At 43.4% G+C, this 19,082-nt stretch overlaps 1 protein-coding gene across 3 annotated transcripts in view; it reads left to right on the top strand.

Annotated features, from left to right (window-relative positions):
- ABCB4 (ATP binding cassette subfamily B member 4) overlaps nucleotides 1–19,082 on the top strand; it is a 77,657-nt gene that overhangs the window by 50,269 nt on the left and 8,306 nt on the right. For all 3 annotated transcript variants that reach the window (XM_057732781.1, XM_057732779.1, XM_057732780.1), the window contains 9 exons: nucleotides 330–491; nucleotides 2,919–3,065; nucleotides 5,423–5,527; nucleotides 7,421–7,498; nucleotides 9,161–9,244; nucleotides 10,582–10,785; nucleotides 14,112–14,212; nucleotides 15,841–15,981; nucleotides 18,527–18,683. In XM_057732781.1, the coding sequence (XP_057588764.1) occupies nucleotides 330–491; nucleotides 2,919–3,065; nucleotides 5,423–5,527; nucleotides 7,421–7,498; nucleotides 9,161–9,244; nucleotides 10,582–10,785; nucleotides 14,112–14,212; nucleotides 15,841–15,981; nucleotides 18,527–18,683 (1,179 nt within the window). The remainder of the gene's footprint in view (nucleotides 1–329; nucleotides 492–2,918; nucleotides 3,066–5,422; nucleotides 5,528–7,420; nucleotides 7,499–9,160; nucleotides 9,245–10,581; nucleotides 10,786–14,111; nucleotides 14,213–15,840; nucleotides 15,982–18,526; nucleotides 18,684–19,082) is intronic.

Here is a 19,082-nt window from a genome sequence, read left to right as displayed (position 1 = left end):
CTTGTTCTCTGGATTCTTGCATATTGAAGAAATTCCCATACCTGCTGGATGATGAAAACTTTGTCTTTTCACTTTTAGAGAATACTTTTATACTCCAATTTTCATATTGTTCGAATTGAATTCAACCTTTCTGCCCGTTGTAACCTCTTTTACGTCTATGAGTTGATACACTTCTTGATAGTTTGCAGCTAACCTTGACTGAGAAGCTGTGACGGAATCTGAAAGTCTTAACACTTGACATCCTAATGGCTGTATGGTTCTAAACTTGGAGGTTACCTCCATCTGGACACAGACACACACACAATTCAATGTTTTGTTCTTCTTTTCAGACACTAGAAAGCGAGGTCCAGACAGAAGAACCTAAAGTTGTACTAAGTGATGAAAAGCCTGGCATGGGTTTTCGTCATCCCATAGTTAGGAATTCTTTTCATAAAAGCCTGAGGAATTCACGAAAGTATCAGAATGGCTTTGATGTGGAACCCATTGAACTTGTAAGTTGTTTTTCATTTAAATCTTGTTTAGTTTTGCTGCTGAAATTCTTAACCTTGCAAGTATGTTGCAGGCACAGAGGATTCCGTCCACAGGCCATACTCTTCTTGAACAAAGGAAATACCAAATTTTCAATGTATTTGTCAAAAATTGAAATCAATTCTAATTAAAAATGGATTTGCAATGAAAAAAAAAAAGGCTCCAAAAACATAGTCTTTGTGCTTAGATGCTTAAAATTAAAATTAAATATTCCATTCATTTTTGAGATCTAGAGATAAATAAGGCTGGACTAAAGTAGGAGGCCCTGATATTTTCCTACTCTGTTAGGGGGGATTACTTTTGATTGTTTATGCTAGGAGACACAAAATAATATCAGTTTAAGAAAAATAAGGGGTTTTATTTCTCTTTCACATAAAAGAAATCTTAGAGGTGAGAAACCCAGGGCTAGAATGGTGACTGCAGCATGGTTACCATGGATTTAGGCTCCTTTCATAGTTTTCCTCACTATCCTGGCGTGTAGCTTCCATTCTCAGTGATCTAAAATGGCTCCTGAAGCTCCTGCCATCACATCTCTGTTCCAAGCAACAAGGAGAAACAAAGATTTTCCAGAAGTCCCATACAGTATTTTTATTTATATGTCATTGGCCATAACCGAATCACATGGCCATAGTTAGCTACAAGGGAGGGTAGAAAACAATCTTTTCGCTATATGCATTGCTACTCTGAATAAGGTTGGAATTCTCTTACTAAGAAAAAGGGGGAAATAACCAGAAATAGCCAAAGTGTATATAGTCTTTAACATTTCTCACCTGAAAACTTGGGATGTTATTAATTGAAGTTAACAGAAGCTTTTATAATAGAAAGGGAATCCATTCTAAGAAAAGATATTTTATGATTTTAAGAAATGGTTTGAGAATACATTTTGATGTTATTTATGGATAAAAGCTGAGCTTATTTTTACTCTTGTGTTGGCCTGAAGAAACTAATCCTACTGAGAGGCGATTGCATCTGTTTTTCTCTGCCCACAGTGTTATTTACTGCAGAGATGACGAGGGCTCTCTTAGAGGTCTCAGTCTTGGCGTATTTATGGAAAGAGAATAACCCTGTATTATTGTGGAGCTGTATCATCATAAGTAAGATAAACAGTTCCCCCCTTTTTGGCTGTGGAAGTATTTACTTCTCATTTCCTCATTTATCTGGACAGTTATGCTACTAAATCTTTTGAGTCTAGTATTTTAGAGGAGCCCTTCTCTTGGACAAATGCACAGAGAAGAGGGGGAGGCAGAAAATGCCACAGTCAACAAGACTGTCCTAAACGCCATCATAGAGGGATAAACAATGTACCCAAGGAGACGGGGAAGTTCAGTCTGCTTAGACGGGCCTGGGAAGACCTGTTGGTGTGTGAAGAGCAGCCTGAGCTCATGTAACAGGCTGGAGACCTGGGCTGAAAGAGAATGTTAACTAGGGAGGGGAAAAAACCCTAAAATGCAGAGAAAATGGGTGGGTTGAAAGAAGAGAACTGAATAGAAATTATTCCCATGTTCTCTCTTTCATAGAGACTCAAACATGACCTATTTAAACAATTGTAAGACTATGGGATTCCATAGGCACCTTTTGTAGCTAGTTTACTATTAAGCCCCCTCTGTAGTGAGAATATTCTCCTTTATGTGACCTAAATCCTTCATGCTTGACCAAGACATTGAGTTCAGCATCTGCTGAGAACCTGATGCGTGCCAGGCATTGGGCTATTTCTGGGGATGTAAAGACATCGTCTTCACCTTAAACACAAAACAAAACAAAATAACAAAAAGTAAAACAGAGTCATGTAAACAAAAAAACAGGGTAGGGGGCAGGGACCACCAAACATGCTAAGCTATGAAATAGAAGAAGTCCGCGGAGGGAATGGTGGTGAATGAAAAGGGGCGTAGTTACTTTAGTTTTGTGAGTTGGGAACCCGTCACAGAAAAGGCAGCGCTGGGCAGGGTTCTGGGGTGAGGAGACCAGGCCCAGGTCTTCAGGTTCATCACGGCGCCATGTGTTGGTGAGGACACGTACCCATGTGTTCACGGGTCTTGTCTCACGTGACCCCAGCATCACGCCGGAGTTGAGTTGGGACCTGAATTCTAGGGCATTTTGTGCCCAGATCCTGCCTCTGCTCCCTCTGCTGAGGCTGGCATAGAGATGGGCTGGTCCCACCATGAAGACTGCTTCTTGGGTGAAGGACTCATGCTCCGCTCATGCTGTGTAGCTAGTGGACATGGTTAACATTTGATAACATCCTGTCCGACCCTCTAGTAGTTTGCTGTAGCCTGGTCTTTCTCTGCACCTAGCTTGCAGGTTCCTTAAGGGCGATGCCAGGCCTCCTCTACGTCCATATCAGTAGTGACTGTAGTGTTGTCACCTTTTTGTCCTGCTCTTTATGTGTCTAGGATGAAACTGTGCCACCAGTGTCTTTTATGAAGATCCTGAAACTGAATAAAACAGAATGGCCCTACTTTGTGGTGGGAACTCTGTGTGCCGTTGCCAACGGGGCACTTCAGCCGGCCTTCTCCGTCATGTTCTCAGAGATGATAGCGGTGAGTCTGAAAACACCGCTGGACAGCTTGAATGAAATCACTTCCCCATTGCATCAGTTCTCATGCCAACCCAGTCCTTTTTGCAGTAAAGCAGCCTCAAATTAAACTAAGCCAAAGGTTTTAATACCCTTTTGAGGAAAGCTGTGAGGTAAAAGAAGAAGTAGCCATGGACTTCCCTGGTGGCGCAGTGGTTGAGAAGCCAGCCGCCTGCCAATGCAGGGGACACGGGTTCAAGCCCTGGTCCGGGAAGATCCCACATGCTGCGGAGCAATTGAGCCCGTGCACCACAACTACTGAGCCTGCACTCTAGAGCCTGTGGGCCACAACTGTTGAGCCCACATGCTGCAACTACTAAAGCTCACGCACCTAGAGCCCGTGTTCTGCAACAAGAGATGCCACCACAATGAGAAGTCTGTGCACAGCAATGAAGAGTAGCCCCTGCTCGTGGCAACTAGAGAAAGCCCGCTCTCAGCAACGAAGACCCAGCTCAGCCAATATATAAATAAATTAAAAGAAAGAAAAAAGAAAAAGTAGCCAAATTATGCTATCAGTGAATTTAGCAACTGTAAAATCCCTGAAGGAGGCATTCTGATTTGCTCTCTTCATTTGGGTAAACACATGTCAGGCAGTGATCCCCATCGCATTGTGGAGAGGAGATGCATGTCTCACTGGATGGCCGGGTGGTTGGGAAGGGGAAGACCCCAAGTCTCCAGTGTTTAAGATGCCAGGCTCTGGGCACAGACTGGCCTCACCACTTAATTGCTGTGCAAACTTGGGCAGATGCTTTCCTTTGCTGTACCTCAGTTTCTTCATCTGCAAAATAAACCTACCTCCTAGGATGGCTGAGGATTAAGAGATGATATAGGTAACTTTTTAAAAATTAATTTATTTTTGACTGTATTGGGTCTTCGTTGCTGTCTGGGCTTATCTCTAGTGGTGGTGCGCAGGCTCCTCATTGCGGTGGCTTCTCTTGTTGTGGAACATGGGCTCTAGGCGCGTGGGCTTCAGTAACTGCAGTACCCGGGCTCAGTCGTTGTGGTTCACGGGCTCTAGAGCACAGGCTCAGTCGTTGTGGTGCACGGGCTTCGTTGCTCCGCGGCATGTAGGATCCTCCCCGACCAGGGCTTGAACCCGTGTCCCCTGCACTGGCAGGCGGATTCTTAACCACTGCGCCACCAGGGACGTCCCGATACGGGTAACTATGTAAGAGTGTCTGCCTCGAAGTAAGTATGCAAAACGTGCTGGCTACTACATCACTGTGTAGCAATGCTTACAAGGCTTGGGGAGGCCAAGAAGGAAAGCGCCCACTATCCAACTGTGAAATTCACTGGGGAATAGCTATCAGAAGTGATCAGAAACATCAAAGGCGCCATAAACTGCAACATTTACATTTTATAACCTTAGTCCATCTCTAACATTACTGGAGGCTTTTGTGTTAAAGATGAATTATCCTCCATCATCGTAAGAGTTTATTATGCTTCTGACGCTGAACATTGGTCGACCGGTAAGACCACAAGCTAAAAAACTAGGTCGATTAGGAAGAGCCCTCCGACTGTGTTTGCATGACCAGATAAGGCAGCCCCAGGCTCGCCTGCCATTCGAGAACAGTGTGGATTGTGTTTATATTTGGGGGCATCGCCTTTGGGGTCAAATTCTGCTCTTGGAGATGGAGCAGGAAACAAACGAAGTCCTGCCCTCCAACAGTTTATTTTCTATTAGGACCGGCACACCACACAAACAGAACACAAGTACGTAACGTGCCACAGGATAGCAAACGTTTTAAACGCGTGGTCGGCAGGGGAGGGCCGGGAGGTGGGGGTGCTGTGTCTCGCAGGTTGGTCAGGAGAGGCCTCTCTGGGCGGAGGCCCCGTGGAAGGAGCGATGGGGGGTGGGGTGGAGGGGAGTTCAGGCAGGGGGAGCAGCAAGCGCAGAGGAAGAGGAACAGAGGCTGAAATGTGCCGCGACACGCAGTCCACGTGCAGTGGGTCAACCCACGTTCGTAACCGCATGTTCCTCAGATTCATAGACACGGGAAGCAGCATGGCGGCTCCCGAATGGCTGGGGGAGAGGTCCGAGGAGGGATCACGTCCCGGGCAGCGTTTCCGTTGTGGACGATGAGAGAATTCTGGAGGTGGATGGTGGTGAAGGGGGCACGGCACTGAATATACGTAATGCCACTGGATAGTACACGTAAAATCTACCATGTAGCCATTTTTATGTTATGTTTATTTTACCACAGTTAAAAAAACACACATTCAAAACCTAGTTTTTAAAATGGGATGCTCAAGCCGTAGTTTCTGGAAGGAATAAACAAGGCTCGTGTAATCCCAGTGGGTATTTTAAATGTTCTTTTGTAGATTTTTGGACCAGGGGACGATGACGTGAAGCAGCAGAAGTGCAACATGTTCTCACTGCTTTTTTTATGTCTGGGCATTGTTTCTTTTTTTACTTTCTTCCTTCAGGTAGGTACCCACGATTTGATCTTCTCATTGAGTCTATATTCAGTTAGAGAACATAGATTAATTATCTAGGAGATTCTTGTGAATTATCTGTTAATATAGGTTAATCATCAGTTAATCAAAATCCAGTAAGAGAAACAGGTGATCCAAATTTTAGCTTTGATTTGGAGCTTCCAGATCTTAGACTGAAATGAATTGCAAACACAGTTGGAACCAGCGTCTTTGAGAGGTCCTAAGCGGGAGGAACTGTGCCTTCCCTGTGTGCTAAATTACATCATCTCACACGTTGGCCCTCAGCAAACATTCATTACCAAGGGAAAAAAAAAAAAAAGACTTGAATTCACAGGACAGCATAAATCCCAGTTAAACTCAACTAGGCATGAACTGGAAAATAATCAGTATAATAGCATTCGCTTTTTGTTATTCTTTACATAATATCGAGTAACGTCTCTGATTTTTTCTTCCTTAATTGAGGAACTGTTTGAAAGAACGCACACTATGTTGTATTTAGATTTTATAGACCTGGCCAAAAATGAACAAGTAAACTTTGCTCTGATTGTACTTGTCTACCTAGACTTTTACGAAATTTCTTTTGTCTCTTTAACTCAGTGCCTTTCCAGTACACACAGGCCTTTCCAGTACAATCCATTAAGTCCACGAAATATTTCCTAGTCGTGCCCAGTGTGCTTCTCTTTGATTATTGTTGAGCAAGTGGTAAAAGTAAACCTAGCTTTTTATTTAGAAAGCATAGCCTTGCTGGTAGCAACTCAGTGTCCGGTGCGGCCACAAGCTCTGGTGTGTTAGGGAGGGGCAGCTAGTTACAAACACATGCTGCACCTGCGGTGGGCTGATGGCCAGGACAGTGGTGCCCTCACGGGCCTTGAGCAATCGGCCAGCTAAGGTGGGAGGTGACCGGGGCAGTCTAGGCCTGGATCCCCGGGGCAGACTCGCCCTGGGCACTGACCACCGATGCTCTTGGCTTAGTGAAGACCCTGGATGTGTCCTCCCCAGGGAGCACCCCACATACCTACACCAACCCTCACCATGGCTGGAGGCTCACACCCATCCCAGTGCCCCGGAAGCAAAGCCAGCTGTGGACATCTGGGCTGCTCTCCAGTTCCAACAGGATCTAGTTAGAAAGAGGGAAAGTGTCTGGCAAGGATACTGGGGGAGGAAGAGTAGCCTGATTGCTCATCCGAGAGCAGGTGGAGCTGGGAGGGCAAGCGGCAAAGTCACTTGGAGGATGTCTGATACCACAGACAGCCTCCCTCCCTCTACACTACAGGAGCCAAGACACATCCCTGCGTAGAATTTTGTTACTTCTGTGGGAGACTGTTTTGCTTAAAGCATTGGGAACACACTGAAAGTTGTAATTAAGTCCAGTATTATTCTCACTGAGATGTTGTCCTTGAGAGTTTTGGAAAGGAAGTCTATTTAGAATGGTTCAGAAGCCGGAATCGGACCCTTCTAAGGATTCTGGTCTTAGGATTCTATTGTATACCCATGATTTAGCAGTATATGAATTTTTAAAAAATTTTTATAGAACTATAGTTGATTTACGTGTTAATTTCTGCTGTACAGCAGTGATTCGGTTATGCATATATAAACATTCCTTTTTTTTAATATTCTTTTCCATTATGATTTCTCATAGGGTACTGCGTGTAGTTCTCTGTGCTGTACAGTAGGTCCTTAGTGTTTATTCATTCCATATATAATCGCTTACATCTAGCAGTACATGGATTTTAAGTTGGGACTTTGAATTCGTATCTGTCATAGACTTTGTTATTTGAATAGTTGATTCATAAGTAAATATTAAGGAAGTCCATGCGAATACACACACTTGTGTCAGAGTGTCTGTGATGATCCAAAGGGACAAAAGCTTTTCTTCTCGCCCAGGGCTTCACGTTTGGGAAGGCTGGCGAGATCCTCACCACCAGGCTTCGCTCAATGGCTTTTAAAGCAATGCTGAGACAGGTAGGCGTGTGCACGGGGGCGGTTCTTTCCTTTCAAGCCGCTTCCTGTTCTGGTTGGTGTGCAGCCCTTCATGGTGCGTGTCCCGGGTGTTCACGCCAGGGGACTGGTCAGGGCCCTGCTGATTGTCCTGGTCCTTCAGTATCCAGAGACCTCTTAGGGTTTTCGTGGGAGCAGGCTTAATCTAGGTAGCTTTGGGGGCTTATTTTGCAACTATCTGTATCCATGTGGATACTGTCATTTCGAGAAACCGTGTCTGTTTTCTGGCCCTGGTGAGTCATTTGAGACTCCAGGATGCCTTTCAACAAAGGAAAGGGTGGTTGGCAGTGTTCTTGTCCCACAATTGACTGGACTAACTATAGGTTTTCCCAGATGTTGGTAACTGAGCTTTGTCTGAGCTCTGCTTTCACATTAATTCACTTAATTATTACCTACTCTGCGCTAGACCGTGCGCTGGTAGCTGGGACTATACAGTGCATTATCTGCCCTCTCAGAAAGGTCACAGCCCAGTGTAGGACAGGTGGGAAAATGTGCAAACTTGAATTCTCTGTTTTCATAGAGAAGGCTTAAGAGGGGACCAGACTATTATCCACACAATTGACAGGAATTGGTTACATTCCTGTTCACAAAAGGGCACAGAGCAGGTATCACGTTCTGTGCAAGTCTAAATTTGCAAACCTCTTTTCAGTGACTTTTAAACCGTTGCTACATAGGGAAAATTATTTTATATGACTCTTAAAGATGCTGTGGATGAGGGGCTTATAATTAAAATCATATCTGAGATAGACTTTTAATCCTTGATGCAAGCAAAACAAAACAAAAACATGGTTAGAAACCAGGGCTGATGATCTCATGCCTCAAATTTACAAGAAAGAGCCATGTCAGCACAGCTCCACCACCTTTTGCGAGAGACGCCATCCCACCAGGGAGGAAGTGTCCATGGTGCAAGTTGTGAGGACTGGGTGGTGGGCCCGCGTGCACCTGCAACCTCAGGCAAAGCTGGCGGCAGGCACAGCTGCGATCTGGATAAGGCCCACCCCCCCATCAGTGTGCTCTCTTAGCTTGAAGGGGGTGGGGTCAGGCTCCAAGGTGTGTGCTCAGGGCAGGGACCAGGGCTCCTCACTGCATGGGCGGTCTCCCCTAAACTCCATCACCCGAGTGTGGATATTTCCTCAGCATTGCAGGTTTGGGATGTTTCATCTGATTTTTCTCTGCTTTTTTTTTTTTTTTTTTAATTTTTTAATTTATTTTTTGAAATTTTTTATTTCTTGGATGCATTGGGTCTTCATTGCTGTGCAGGGTTTCTCTGGTTGGGGAGTGGGGCTGCTCTTCATTGCAGTGCTCGGGCTTCTTATTGCAGTGGGTTCTCTTCTTGTAGAGCACGGGCTCTGGGCACACGGGCTTCAGTAGTTGAGGCACACGGGCTCAATAGTTGTGGCTCGCGGGCTCTAGAGCGCAGGCTTAGTAGTTGTGGTGCACAGGCTTATTTGCTCCGTGGCATGTGGGATCTTCCCCGGGCTAGGGATCGAACCTGTGTCCCCTGCATTGGCAGGCGGTTCTTAACCACTGCGCCACCAGGTGGATTCTTAAGCACTGTGCCACCAGGGAAGCCCTCTCTGCTTGTTTTAATTTGGAACTAATTTAAAGGTGTATTTTGTGCCATAGGACATGAGCTGGTTTGATGATCATAAAAACAGTACGGGTGCACTTTCTACGAGACTTGCGACGGATGCCTCCCAAGTCCAAGGGGTATGTAGACCGCACTCTAGTACTGTTTTTCTTTAACATGGTTTGGAATAAACATATGGCATAGTTGCAACCGTTAAGCTGCCTTCAGCTGCAAATAACAGAAAAGTCAAACTGGCCTAAACAATAAAGAGGAAGGTTAGACTTCAGGGTTGATGACTCCACTGGCTCACAAGTGGCCTGAAGGACTCAGGTGCCTTCTGTGTGTTGGCTCTAAGCGGCTTTCAGTCCTCCACGTTGGCTTTATCCTGAGGCTGGTTCCCTCCTGGCCCCTGGGTGGCTGCCGGGAGCAACCAGGGCTACACGCTTCCTTGTTTCCCATCCAGTGAAAGAGAGCACCCACCTAAACCTCAACCACCAGACACCCTCCCCTTACATCTAATTAAGACTAATTGGTGTCACATGCGCAACCCTGAACCAGTAACCGGCTGCTGGGAGTGCCACCCTCTCCCTGGCTTCTGTCCCCGGCCATGGAGCTAAGGTCTGTTACCAAGGAGCTCGCCGCTTTTCCACAATGCAGGAGAGCAGGAAGTCACCTGTGATGGTTCTACCGCATCCCCCATGTTCTGATTGGTGCAAAAAGTACTTCATCTTTATGCAGACTTTACGGGGGATGGTCTCCTAGGATCAGTACCCTTTGTAACAGATGGTCTCTTGGAGCTCGTGAATCTCCCTCTTACACAATTTTTTTTTTTTTCGGTATGAAGTCTACTTTATTCTTTTTAATTAATTAATTAATTTATTATTTTTTTGAGGTACACCAAGTTCAATCATCTGTATTTATACACATATTCCCGTATTCCCTCCCTCCCTCGACTCCCCCCCACCCTCCCCATCCCAGTCCTCTAAGGCATCATCCATCCTCGAGTTGAACTCCCTTTGTTATACAGCAACTTCCCACTGGCTATCTATTTTACAGTTGGTAGTATATATATGTCTATGCTACTCTCTCACTTCGTCTCAGCTTCCCCTTCCCACATTTAAAGTGAATAGGCTTTAAGATGACCAGAGCGCCTGGGTTTTGTTTCCTCTTTAAATGTTGCTTTCATGAAAAGGTGTGTGGGCTCCCCAGCCTCTCCCCAGAGCAGAGCAGTGATGACTTGGTCCTGCAATGCTGAATCCGTGTGGGCAGGAGAGGAATGAGAGTTGAAAGGCGCAAAGAAAAACCTGCAGAGCGTCCCAAGTGACGCACAGGTGTCTTGGGTTTATTGTAACGAAAGGGAGCAAATGTTAGCACAGGCACAAATCCCTCTCTCACGGTTCTGACCAGGAAGCCAAAGCCTGCAGCTCATGGCTTTGCAACTTAAAATTCAGCTGCCTCTCTTCTTTTGCTTTTCTAGGCCACTGGGACCAGGTTGGCTTTAATTGCACAGAATACAGCTAACCTTGGCACTGGTATTATCATAGCATTTGTCTACGGTTGGCAATTAACCCTTTTGCTGTTATCGGTTGTTCCAATTATTGCTGTATCAGGAATTGTTGAAATGAAATTGCTGGCTGGAAATGCCAAAAGAGATAAAAAAGAACTGGAAACTGCTGGAAAGGTGGGTCAAATAAGGCTTCAGTTGGTATAAGTATGGTTTTTAGACATGGGTTTCATTTGATTGATTTATTGCAACATGCATGTATTAATAATGTTAGTGCTTCCTACAACTAATAATGGTCAACACTGTGTCTGAAATATCTCACTGTGTCAATGCCTAGAACTTGAAAATGGGATAATTAATGTAAAACTTTTAGCCTATAGAAAATGCTATATTCAGAAAAGTTCTGAATTTTCAAAGTTCATTTTACCTTTCACTTTGTATACCGATGCCAGTGTTAGGACAAAAGTTACCCCTGTTGTACAGATGAAGAGTCCTTAAGGCAGAGAATTACATGTGTTATTCAAAGTAGGACCTTTGCCAGTACTTAAAAGACAGACCTGCTCTTCTTGGCTGTGATTTCTGTAATTAAGCTAGGCAGCCACCAGAGGGCAGTAATGCTCTGATCTGTGTCTCTAATTATAATGGCAGTGGGGCACACACTTAAACTTGGGCCTTCCTTTGCTCCAGTTATTGTTCTAGGTATTTACATGTGCCAGCTCATCCTCACAGTAACCCTATGAGGCAAGTACTGGTGTGACGACAATTTTACAAATGTAGAACCTGAGAATGAAACAAGTTAAAGGCGAGGCTGGGATTCAAGTCCTGGCCACATTTCTAGAGCTACGTATAAACATTTTATTTACACATACATGTGTTTACATGTTTAAATGTAGATAACAGCCGGGGAATTTTTTTACCCTTATTTATGTAAGTATTATGCTATATTGACACAGTAGGAGGTGAAGCAGGGAGGGCCTATAAATTGTGATGGAGTTTCTACAGCACAGCACTTGCAAAGCCCTCTCACAGGCAGCGCTGCATAGGCCTTAATACAGTTATGGTTGCTGGAGGCGAAGCACATAGCATCTCTCGCTCACGGGGAAGAAGGCAGCCAGCAGGACTCCCAGACTTAAGCTCTGGCTTATTCAGAGTCCCTGAAGATCCTCTTGGCTGTGGGCCACTTTAGGGCATCATTTCCTTGATTTCTGTTTGTCACAACTAACTCCTGAAAAAGCATCCTGCAAGTGTTCGTTTCCTTTCTCCTCCTGAAGCCTACTGCTTTTCACATTTCAGAAGGGAAGTTGTCAGTAGGTAGGATGAAGATCAACTTTTCTTAGACTGTTACATGAAAGGAAACGTCTTGCATCTAGTTAAGATAATGGAGCCTTAATTCTATTAAAAATGGCGGCTGACACTGAAAGTTGCCCGAGTTTTGGCAGGAGGAGGACAGTTAGAACGGAGCAGCTCGGCAAACAGAACACCACGTAGGATCAGGGTTCTTAGCCTTGAGGCTGCTCAGGACATCACACTGGAGACGTTCCCCCGCTTCTCTGGTCCTCAGTTTCCACTTTTACAACGTGAGAAATTGTACCAGATAATGTCCCAGGTTCCGTTCAGCTGATACTCTGTCATTCTAGGGATCAGAGAATAAAAAACTCAGACTGACCAGTCTGAAATATTTGTAGCAGCTACTTTAACCTAATAAGGTTCTTTTTTTTTTTTAATGACAGATTGGAGATTCTGAATGTTAACTATCTGCAGTTCAATCATAGTTCAATTTTGTTTACTCAGTCAACTCTTGATTTAACCACAAATGAGTTTTAGAAAAGTCTTGGGACCTGCCCCCCTCCCCTCACTTCCCACTGCCACATCACTGTTTTTTTTCAAAAAAAAAAAAAAAAATTCTCCTTGACCTGAGTGCAGATTAATCACGGTTCAAGAACATGGGGATTTGGGATAACTTCCTATTTTCATTTTCCAGAAAAGGCTTAGTAACGAGGGTGTTGAGTGCTGGGCTGGGAAGAGGGGAGAGAGGCTGTAGACTCTTGACACAGGCCCTGCCTGACAACTAAGATTAGGGGCCTGCTGAACCAGAATTAACCCTCAAAACACTTAATCCATGACCTGAAAATCAAGAGTTGAGTGTAAAGTCCTTACAACTAGTTTCTCCTTGTGCACATTTCAAAGCAGGGGAAGCAGAAGAGCATAATGGGTTAAGAACGTGGACTCGGCATCAGGTAGCCTGGTGGTAAATCCTGTCCTGCTTCCTGATTAGCAGGTCACATGACTTCCCTGTGCCTCAGCACCTCACCTGTGCAAACAGGCATGAAAACATGGACCTTGCAGGGTTGTTAAATGAGGTAATACCGGGCACAGAGGAAAAGCCAATAAATATTCTCTATACTGGTTATAATTAGATGTTTCATTTATAATAAAGGTGTAAGGCTGTTCAGCTTAAAGTATTAAATATCTTGCTTTCATCTGCTTACAGAAGCTGAGGACTGAGATAAAGGTCTCCAAGCTAATAAAATTTCATTGTAGGTTTTTATCTTATGCTCCTTGTGCCAATGGTTTAGATGCATCAACCGCAGAAAACTCTGATTTAGACTAAACAGCCATGTCACAGACAGTTAACACTGGGCAGGGTGGTTTGGCGGTTTGGCTGTCAGAAAACTGCTCTGGCTGGTTTGGGTAAAAGGGGTTTGATGTAACAAGACACACAGAAGTGTGGGGAATGTAGATGGCTTGTGGTGACTGCAATGCCCCCAGCAGCTCCTCTCTTAGAGCCATAAGTTCTCTCGTCTCTGAGTCTGTCTACACGTTTGCTCTGTTCCTCAGTCGCTGAATATTCAGACCAGCTTCCTAGACATACCCTGGTGACCTTGGCCTCTGAATCTGCAGGCCCTCCCAGGTCACACAGTTGCCTCCAAGTCCAGGAAACTGAATCCGAGTGGCCTGGATCAGTCAGGTGTCTGTCCCTGGCTTCATCAGGAATTTGATGTTTACAGTTCTCAAATGTGGGTAAACGCTTTTTTCTAAGAAGCAGTATGCTTTAGGGAAGAAATGATTGGCACCTTCAACAGACCCTTAGAAATCACTCAGCCTGATTCTTCTAAGCTCCTACCCTATGAAGAAAGCAAAGCCACAAAGGGGTTTGACTAAAGCCAGTCAAGTAACTGCCTGATGGCAGGGCTGGGAACAGAATCAGGCTTCTGGTGCCCAGGCCACCATTCTTGCCCTTAAGCTGGCCCGTCTCCCATCACAGGGCACAGGAAGACATGCCCACCATCTTTAGCGCAACCAGAGGTGATTTTAAGATGGCCAGTTTTGTCATGGAGTTTGTCTTGAAGAACACATTAGGCCCTTGCTTTCCAAATTGAAGGAATTGAAAACCTGTCAACATAACCTTTGGGGTTCTTTTGACAGAGTCCTAAGGCTTATATATATTTTTTATTATTTCAGTAAAAGCCCCACTTCTAATCATGATCTGTTCCACATTACAGATTGCAACAGAGGCAATAGAAAATATTAGGACGGTTGTGTCCTTGACCCAGGAAAGAAAATTTGAATCAATGTATGTTGAAAAACTGTATGGAGCTTACAGGTAACAAGCATATGATTGTTACTAAGAACTAGTGTTGTCCTAGGCTGAATTATTGATTCCAGTTTTTGTTGCTGCTACGAACAATGCTATGATTCTAAGGAAGACTTTTTTTTTCAATAATGATCTCACTGAAAATAAGTAACTTTTTGATGCAACTGGACCACAGGATTGGATTTTTACATCTCTTATAAAGACAGTAAGATTGGGTCTCTAAGAGTTAAAAGGTACAGAGGGCTTCACCAATGCAGGGAACATAAACAACCCATCTGGTGATTCAGGATAAACATTCTTTTAGGGAATTGCTCAAACCTTTATTTTCTTTGGATTGTGTAGACTGAACCAAAGATGAGACTTGTTGTGGTTAAAATGTTTCCTTTTTTCTCTGGATGAGGACCAGATCCCTCCTACTCTGAAAACAGACACATAACCCATTTCACTGGTTTATATGTGAGTAATTCAGAAACGCTCCAGCACTTGTTTGCCACTTGTTTCCAACCAGGGCCTGTTCTTATAAATGAATATATTTTAACACTAACAAAATCGAACACAATTTGAATCAACTTTGTAGACGAGAACAACTGTTTTGAACACTTACGTATTTGAACAGGGATAGTTGAAATCCTCAGTGTATCCACTTTCTTAGTTATGCATACTTCATGCAGCTATTACATTTTCTCGTCCTTGATGTTTGACATGTATCTGTCGGTAGCACTGTAAGTTGTTCAGTAACATTAAGTATTGTAACACACATGCTCACACCACAGAAGTTAAACTATCCAAATCAATAATACTTTGAATTTTCCCTCTTGCCAAGTACCTTCCTTCTAATCTGAAAGTAGATAAATTATTGTTCTTTTGGAGGATTTAGAATAATAAAGTATAATAAAGTAACTAAACTAACAGTGGATAGTAAGAGGTCTAATTACAAATGGTGCAGTGATGACCTAAATGAGAAGGAAATCCAAAAAAGAGGGGATATATGTATACGTATAGCTCATTCACTTTGCTGGACAGTATAAAGTAACCAATACTGCAAAGCAGCTATACTCCAATTGTAAAAGAAAGTGAATCCTAAAACAAATTGTGTTGGGACTGGTGGATCTAGCTCCGGGAAGTACTTCTGACGTGTGCCTGTATAAACCTCAGTGACCCCACTTTTCTGAATCTGAAACGTGAACTTTGTTATAAGAGGCTATAACTCGTCACAGAAGACAAGATAATAATATTAGACAATTGAATTTAGACAATTCAAACTTTAGTCCTAACTTTGACATCCTTTATTTTTGATACAACAATCATGTTTACGACATAAGGGTTGAATATCTGAGTTGCCAGATAGTCACGTGTAATAATAACTACTATCGTTTGAGCAACCACTGTGAGCTAGGGACTGTGCTAGACATTTATATTGTCTATTTAGATCTCAGAACAATTGTGTATCACACTGGCTATCCCCCACTTACAAATCAGGAAACTGATGCGTAGAGAGGTTAAGTCAGTGAAACTACTAGTACCTGGGGGCAGAATTTAAACACAGGATGACTCGACTTAGGAGCTGTGCTCTTTGTACAAGCTAATGCTAAGAGAGGCTGAAGATATGGTTACAAATATACTAACTTGCTTTTCAGGAATTCTGTGCGGAAGGCACACATCTATGGAATTAGTTTTAGTATTTCACAAGCATTTATGTATTTTTCCTATGCCGGTTGTTTTCGGTTTGGTGCCTATCTCATTGTGAACGGACACATGCGCTTCAGAGATGTTATTCTGTAAGTAACTTTTAATTTATTGAGATTATTCCATAATGAAGTTTCCATAGGTCTATGCAAAAATTTGGAGTAGACCAAAAAGCTAACTTGTTTTATGATGAAGTCAGAGAGTTGAATCTCCTTGCGAAATAGGATGTTGTCAGTACTCCAAGGACAGTTTCATTATCCACGTGGACTAAAATCAACCAAGCTCATGAAAACGATCATAAACTAGAATTTTAGTAATGCACAGAAGGACAGGAGGACAGAATGTTCTCACTGCAGGAATAAATCATAATTAGAACACTGCTGGTGACCATGGACCCAAAACAGAGATTAAATAGCTTACTATTTATGGGCAACCAAAGATGGCCTTGACAATGGGATGGGAACACCTGACTGAAGTCTGGTAAAGACTCTGTTCCCTAACCAGACCTGGGATGCCCCTGCCAACTGTTGCATCTTAGCCTTTCCTATTTTCTTGGTTTCCAAGGCTAACCAATGGTCTTTCCAAATATGCTAAATACATTCAGTTAGGTTGCAGTCTAGTCTTGCCAAAGGGAAGCCATTCTTTTAAGATCACTTGGCATATTTCTGCTCTGATGGGATGATTTTTAAAGCAGTAGCAAACAATTTAAAAAAAAAAGATAGGGTCAAGACAGACAAAGCGAAAGTGCTTAAAAGCTGCTCTTTTGTTTTCATCCAAAATTAAAATAACTATGAAAAAAGAATATATATCTTTGCATCACTTTTGCATCAGTCAGGATCCCAGCAGGGAACAAACGTGGGGTAATGGAGGAGAGTTTGCTACATGGTCCATTTATAAAGGTGTGAGAAATGTTAAGGTCAGCAGTGCCCAGCTAGGGCACTAAGACCTTACTTAAGCTTAAAGGGCAAGAGGAAGGAAGGATTTTCAGAAGATAGCACAGGGGCCTTCTGTGGTCTTTGGTGGAAGGACAGCCAACACCACAACACGCCAACAGGAAAGAGACCCACACAACAAACGCCCTAGCCCCACTCCTCCAGCCCCCATCCCTGCTATGCTGTTCCTTGCCAAACCCCATCAGGAGCCAGAGGACCAGAAAACCTTTTGATGCAGACCCTGAAGGTCAGCCTCTCAGGTACAAAGGAGGATGGTGTAAGGTAGAGATGGGAGAGTAGAAAGTGGTTTCAGAGAGACAGATGGAAATAGCCAGCTGGAAATTACCACTTGGAGTCCATTCATTATTTAGAAAAATACCAATGAAAAAATTGGCCCTGCTTTTAAAAACTGTTTTGCTTTTACCATTAAAATTTATAATTGGAAGATAGCTTTTTAAATCTTGCATACTAAAGCTGCATTACAAGCTGTACGGGAAAGCTAGGCAGCTAGCTACATGTGAGTTGTTCATCACTCTTTTAAAATTTGATTTTCAGTAACCAACCTTATCAAGTATTTAAGTGGCAGCCTTACTCTACACACCACCCCCACCACCGTGTACTTAAAATACAGTTTAATATCTTAGATTTACACTTTGCTGCACAGCAGTAATTAACATGACATTGTAAATCAACTATACTTCAATTTTAAAAAAGAATTAAAAAGAAAAAGAAAAAATTTATTAACTTACAAACCAAAACAAGAAGCCAAGTGCCCTGACATCCAATCCAGAATTATCTCATCCACATCGGCGGTACAGAAGCAAATGAGAAAATATTCAGTGCATGGAATTTATTTAATTTTTTCAAGCTTGTTGGAACTTTGGTCTTTCTGATTTGAATGTGGCTCAAAGAGACAAAAATACAAACAGCTTCAAAAAAAAAAAATTCATAAGAGTTAGAAGTTTAGGGGAGATTTTTTAAGTTCTCTGTTATTAGAGATTTTCCTATCCTCCCCTTTGTCTAGGGAGCTCTGGTGCCAGAAGTAGATAGTTTTGTGGAGGTGGATCTCAGCATCTTTAATTCTTCCTAGAAGTTATAATCCATATTCATTCTTTTAATTGGAGAACAGACCTTTAGCTTAATTGTTTTTTCAGGGTCGTGGCAATAGTTATTTTACTTGCAAGAGAAACGCTATTTGTAGTAAAGGCTCAATAAGAATTCTTTAACCACAGTCATGATGATTACGGTTGGTGCGGGGCTGTAGAAGAAACCATAAGCTGAAGGTCAGGGCCGTAGAATCTGGTGGAAACCTCGCTCCTTGTCCGGAACTGATCAAGTCCCTTCAGCACCCAGAGCTTCAACTCTAAACGGGGCATGTAGCTAGTTACTAGAGTTACCTGAGATCACAGCTCAGATTCTGTTAGCAGCCACTTCCTGAAAGAGAACTTTACAAAGTTAAATGAAATCTAGGAAACAAGAAACTCCTGAAGGAAGCCAGAAGGCCGTAGAAATAAAAGGAAACCTTCGAGCAGCAGGTCCTGCCTCCCCTCCAGGTTTCCTTTGGTTCTAGAATTTCCAGGCGGGGAGGGAGATGACTACGGGAGTAAAAACATCGATACTGGTAAGTAGTATATCTTTGGACTTTGAAACATCTCAGCGTTAAATTATAGAAAGTAATTTTAAAAATTCCTCTGCTTCCACCTAGGGTGTTTTCAGCGATCGTGTTGGGTGCCGTGGCTCTAGGACATGCTAGTTCCTTTGCTCCAGACTATGCCAAAGCCAAGCTGTCTGCCGCGCACTTATTCAGCCTGTTTGAGAGACAACCTTTGATTGACAGCCACAGTGAGGAAGGCCTAAGGCCTGTGAGTTCTCTGCCGTGTGATGAGCAGTTGGTTAATATTTTTTTTGAAGGTTTGCTGTCTGCTAGATCATGTCGACTAAAAAAAAAAAAAAAATGCACGTGAGAGCTGTGAGTTAGGTTTTCCTTGGGGCAAAATGCAGACTTTAGCCCGGGAGACAGCATCTCAGAGAGCTCTGAGGGACTGCTCCAAAGACATGCAGGGGTGCGTGCAGTGAAGCACACATCTTGGCAGAAGGTTGCTACTGGTCACAAGGAGCAGATGCCTCCTTTAATGGTTTTAGTGCTTTCCTAGGTATGAGACGATGCAAGAAATGGGGCTCATAAGATCTTCTCCTGAAAATGTCTAACTATTGAAGGCTATTCTGCCAGTTTTTTCCCAGAGCACAGAGAGCCTCCTTCC

Source organism: Hippopotamus amphibius, chromosome 4 (genome assembly GCF_030028045.1).
Source record: "Hippopotamus amphibius kiboko isolate mHipAmp2 chromosome 4, mHipAmp2.hap2, whole genome shotgun sequence".
Taxonomy (NCBI): Eukaryota; Metazoa; Chordata; class Mammalia; order Artiodactyla; family Hippopotamidae; genus Hippopotamus; species Hippopotamus amphibius.
This window is presented reverse-complemented; position numbering and strand designations above follow the sequence as displayed.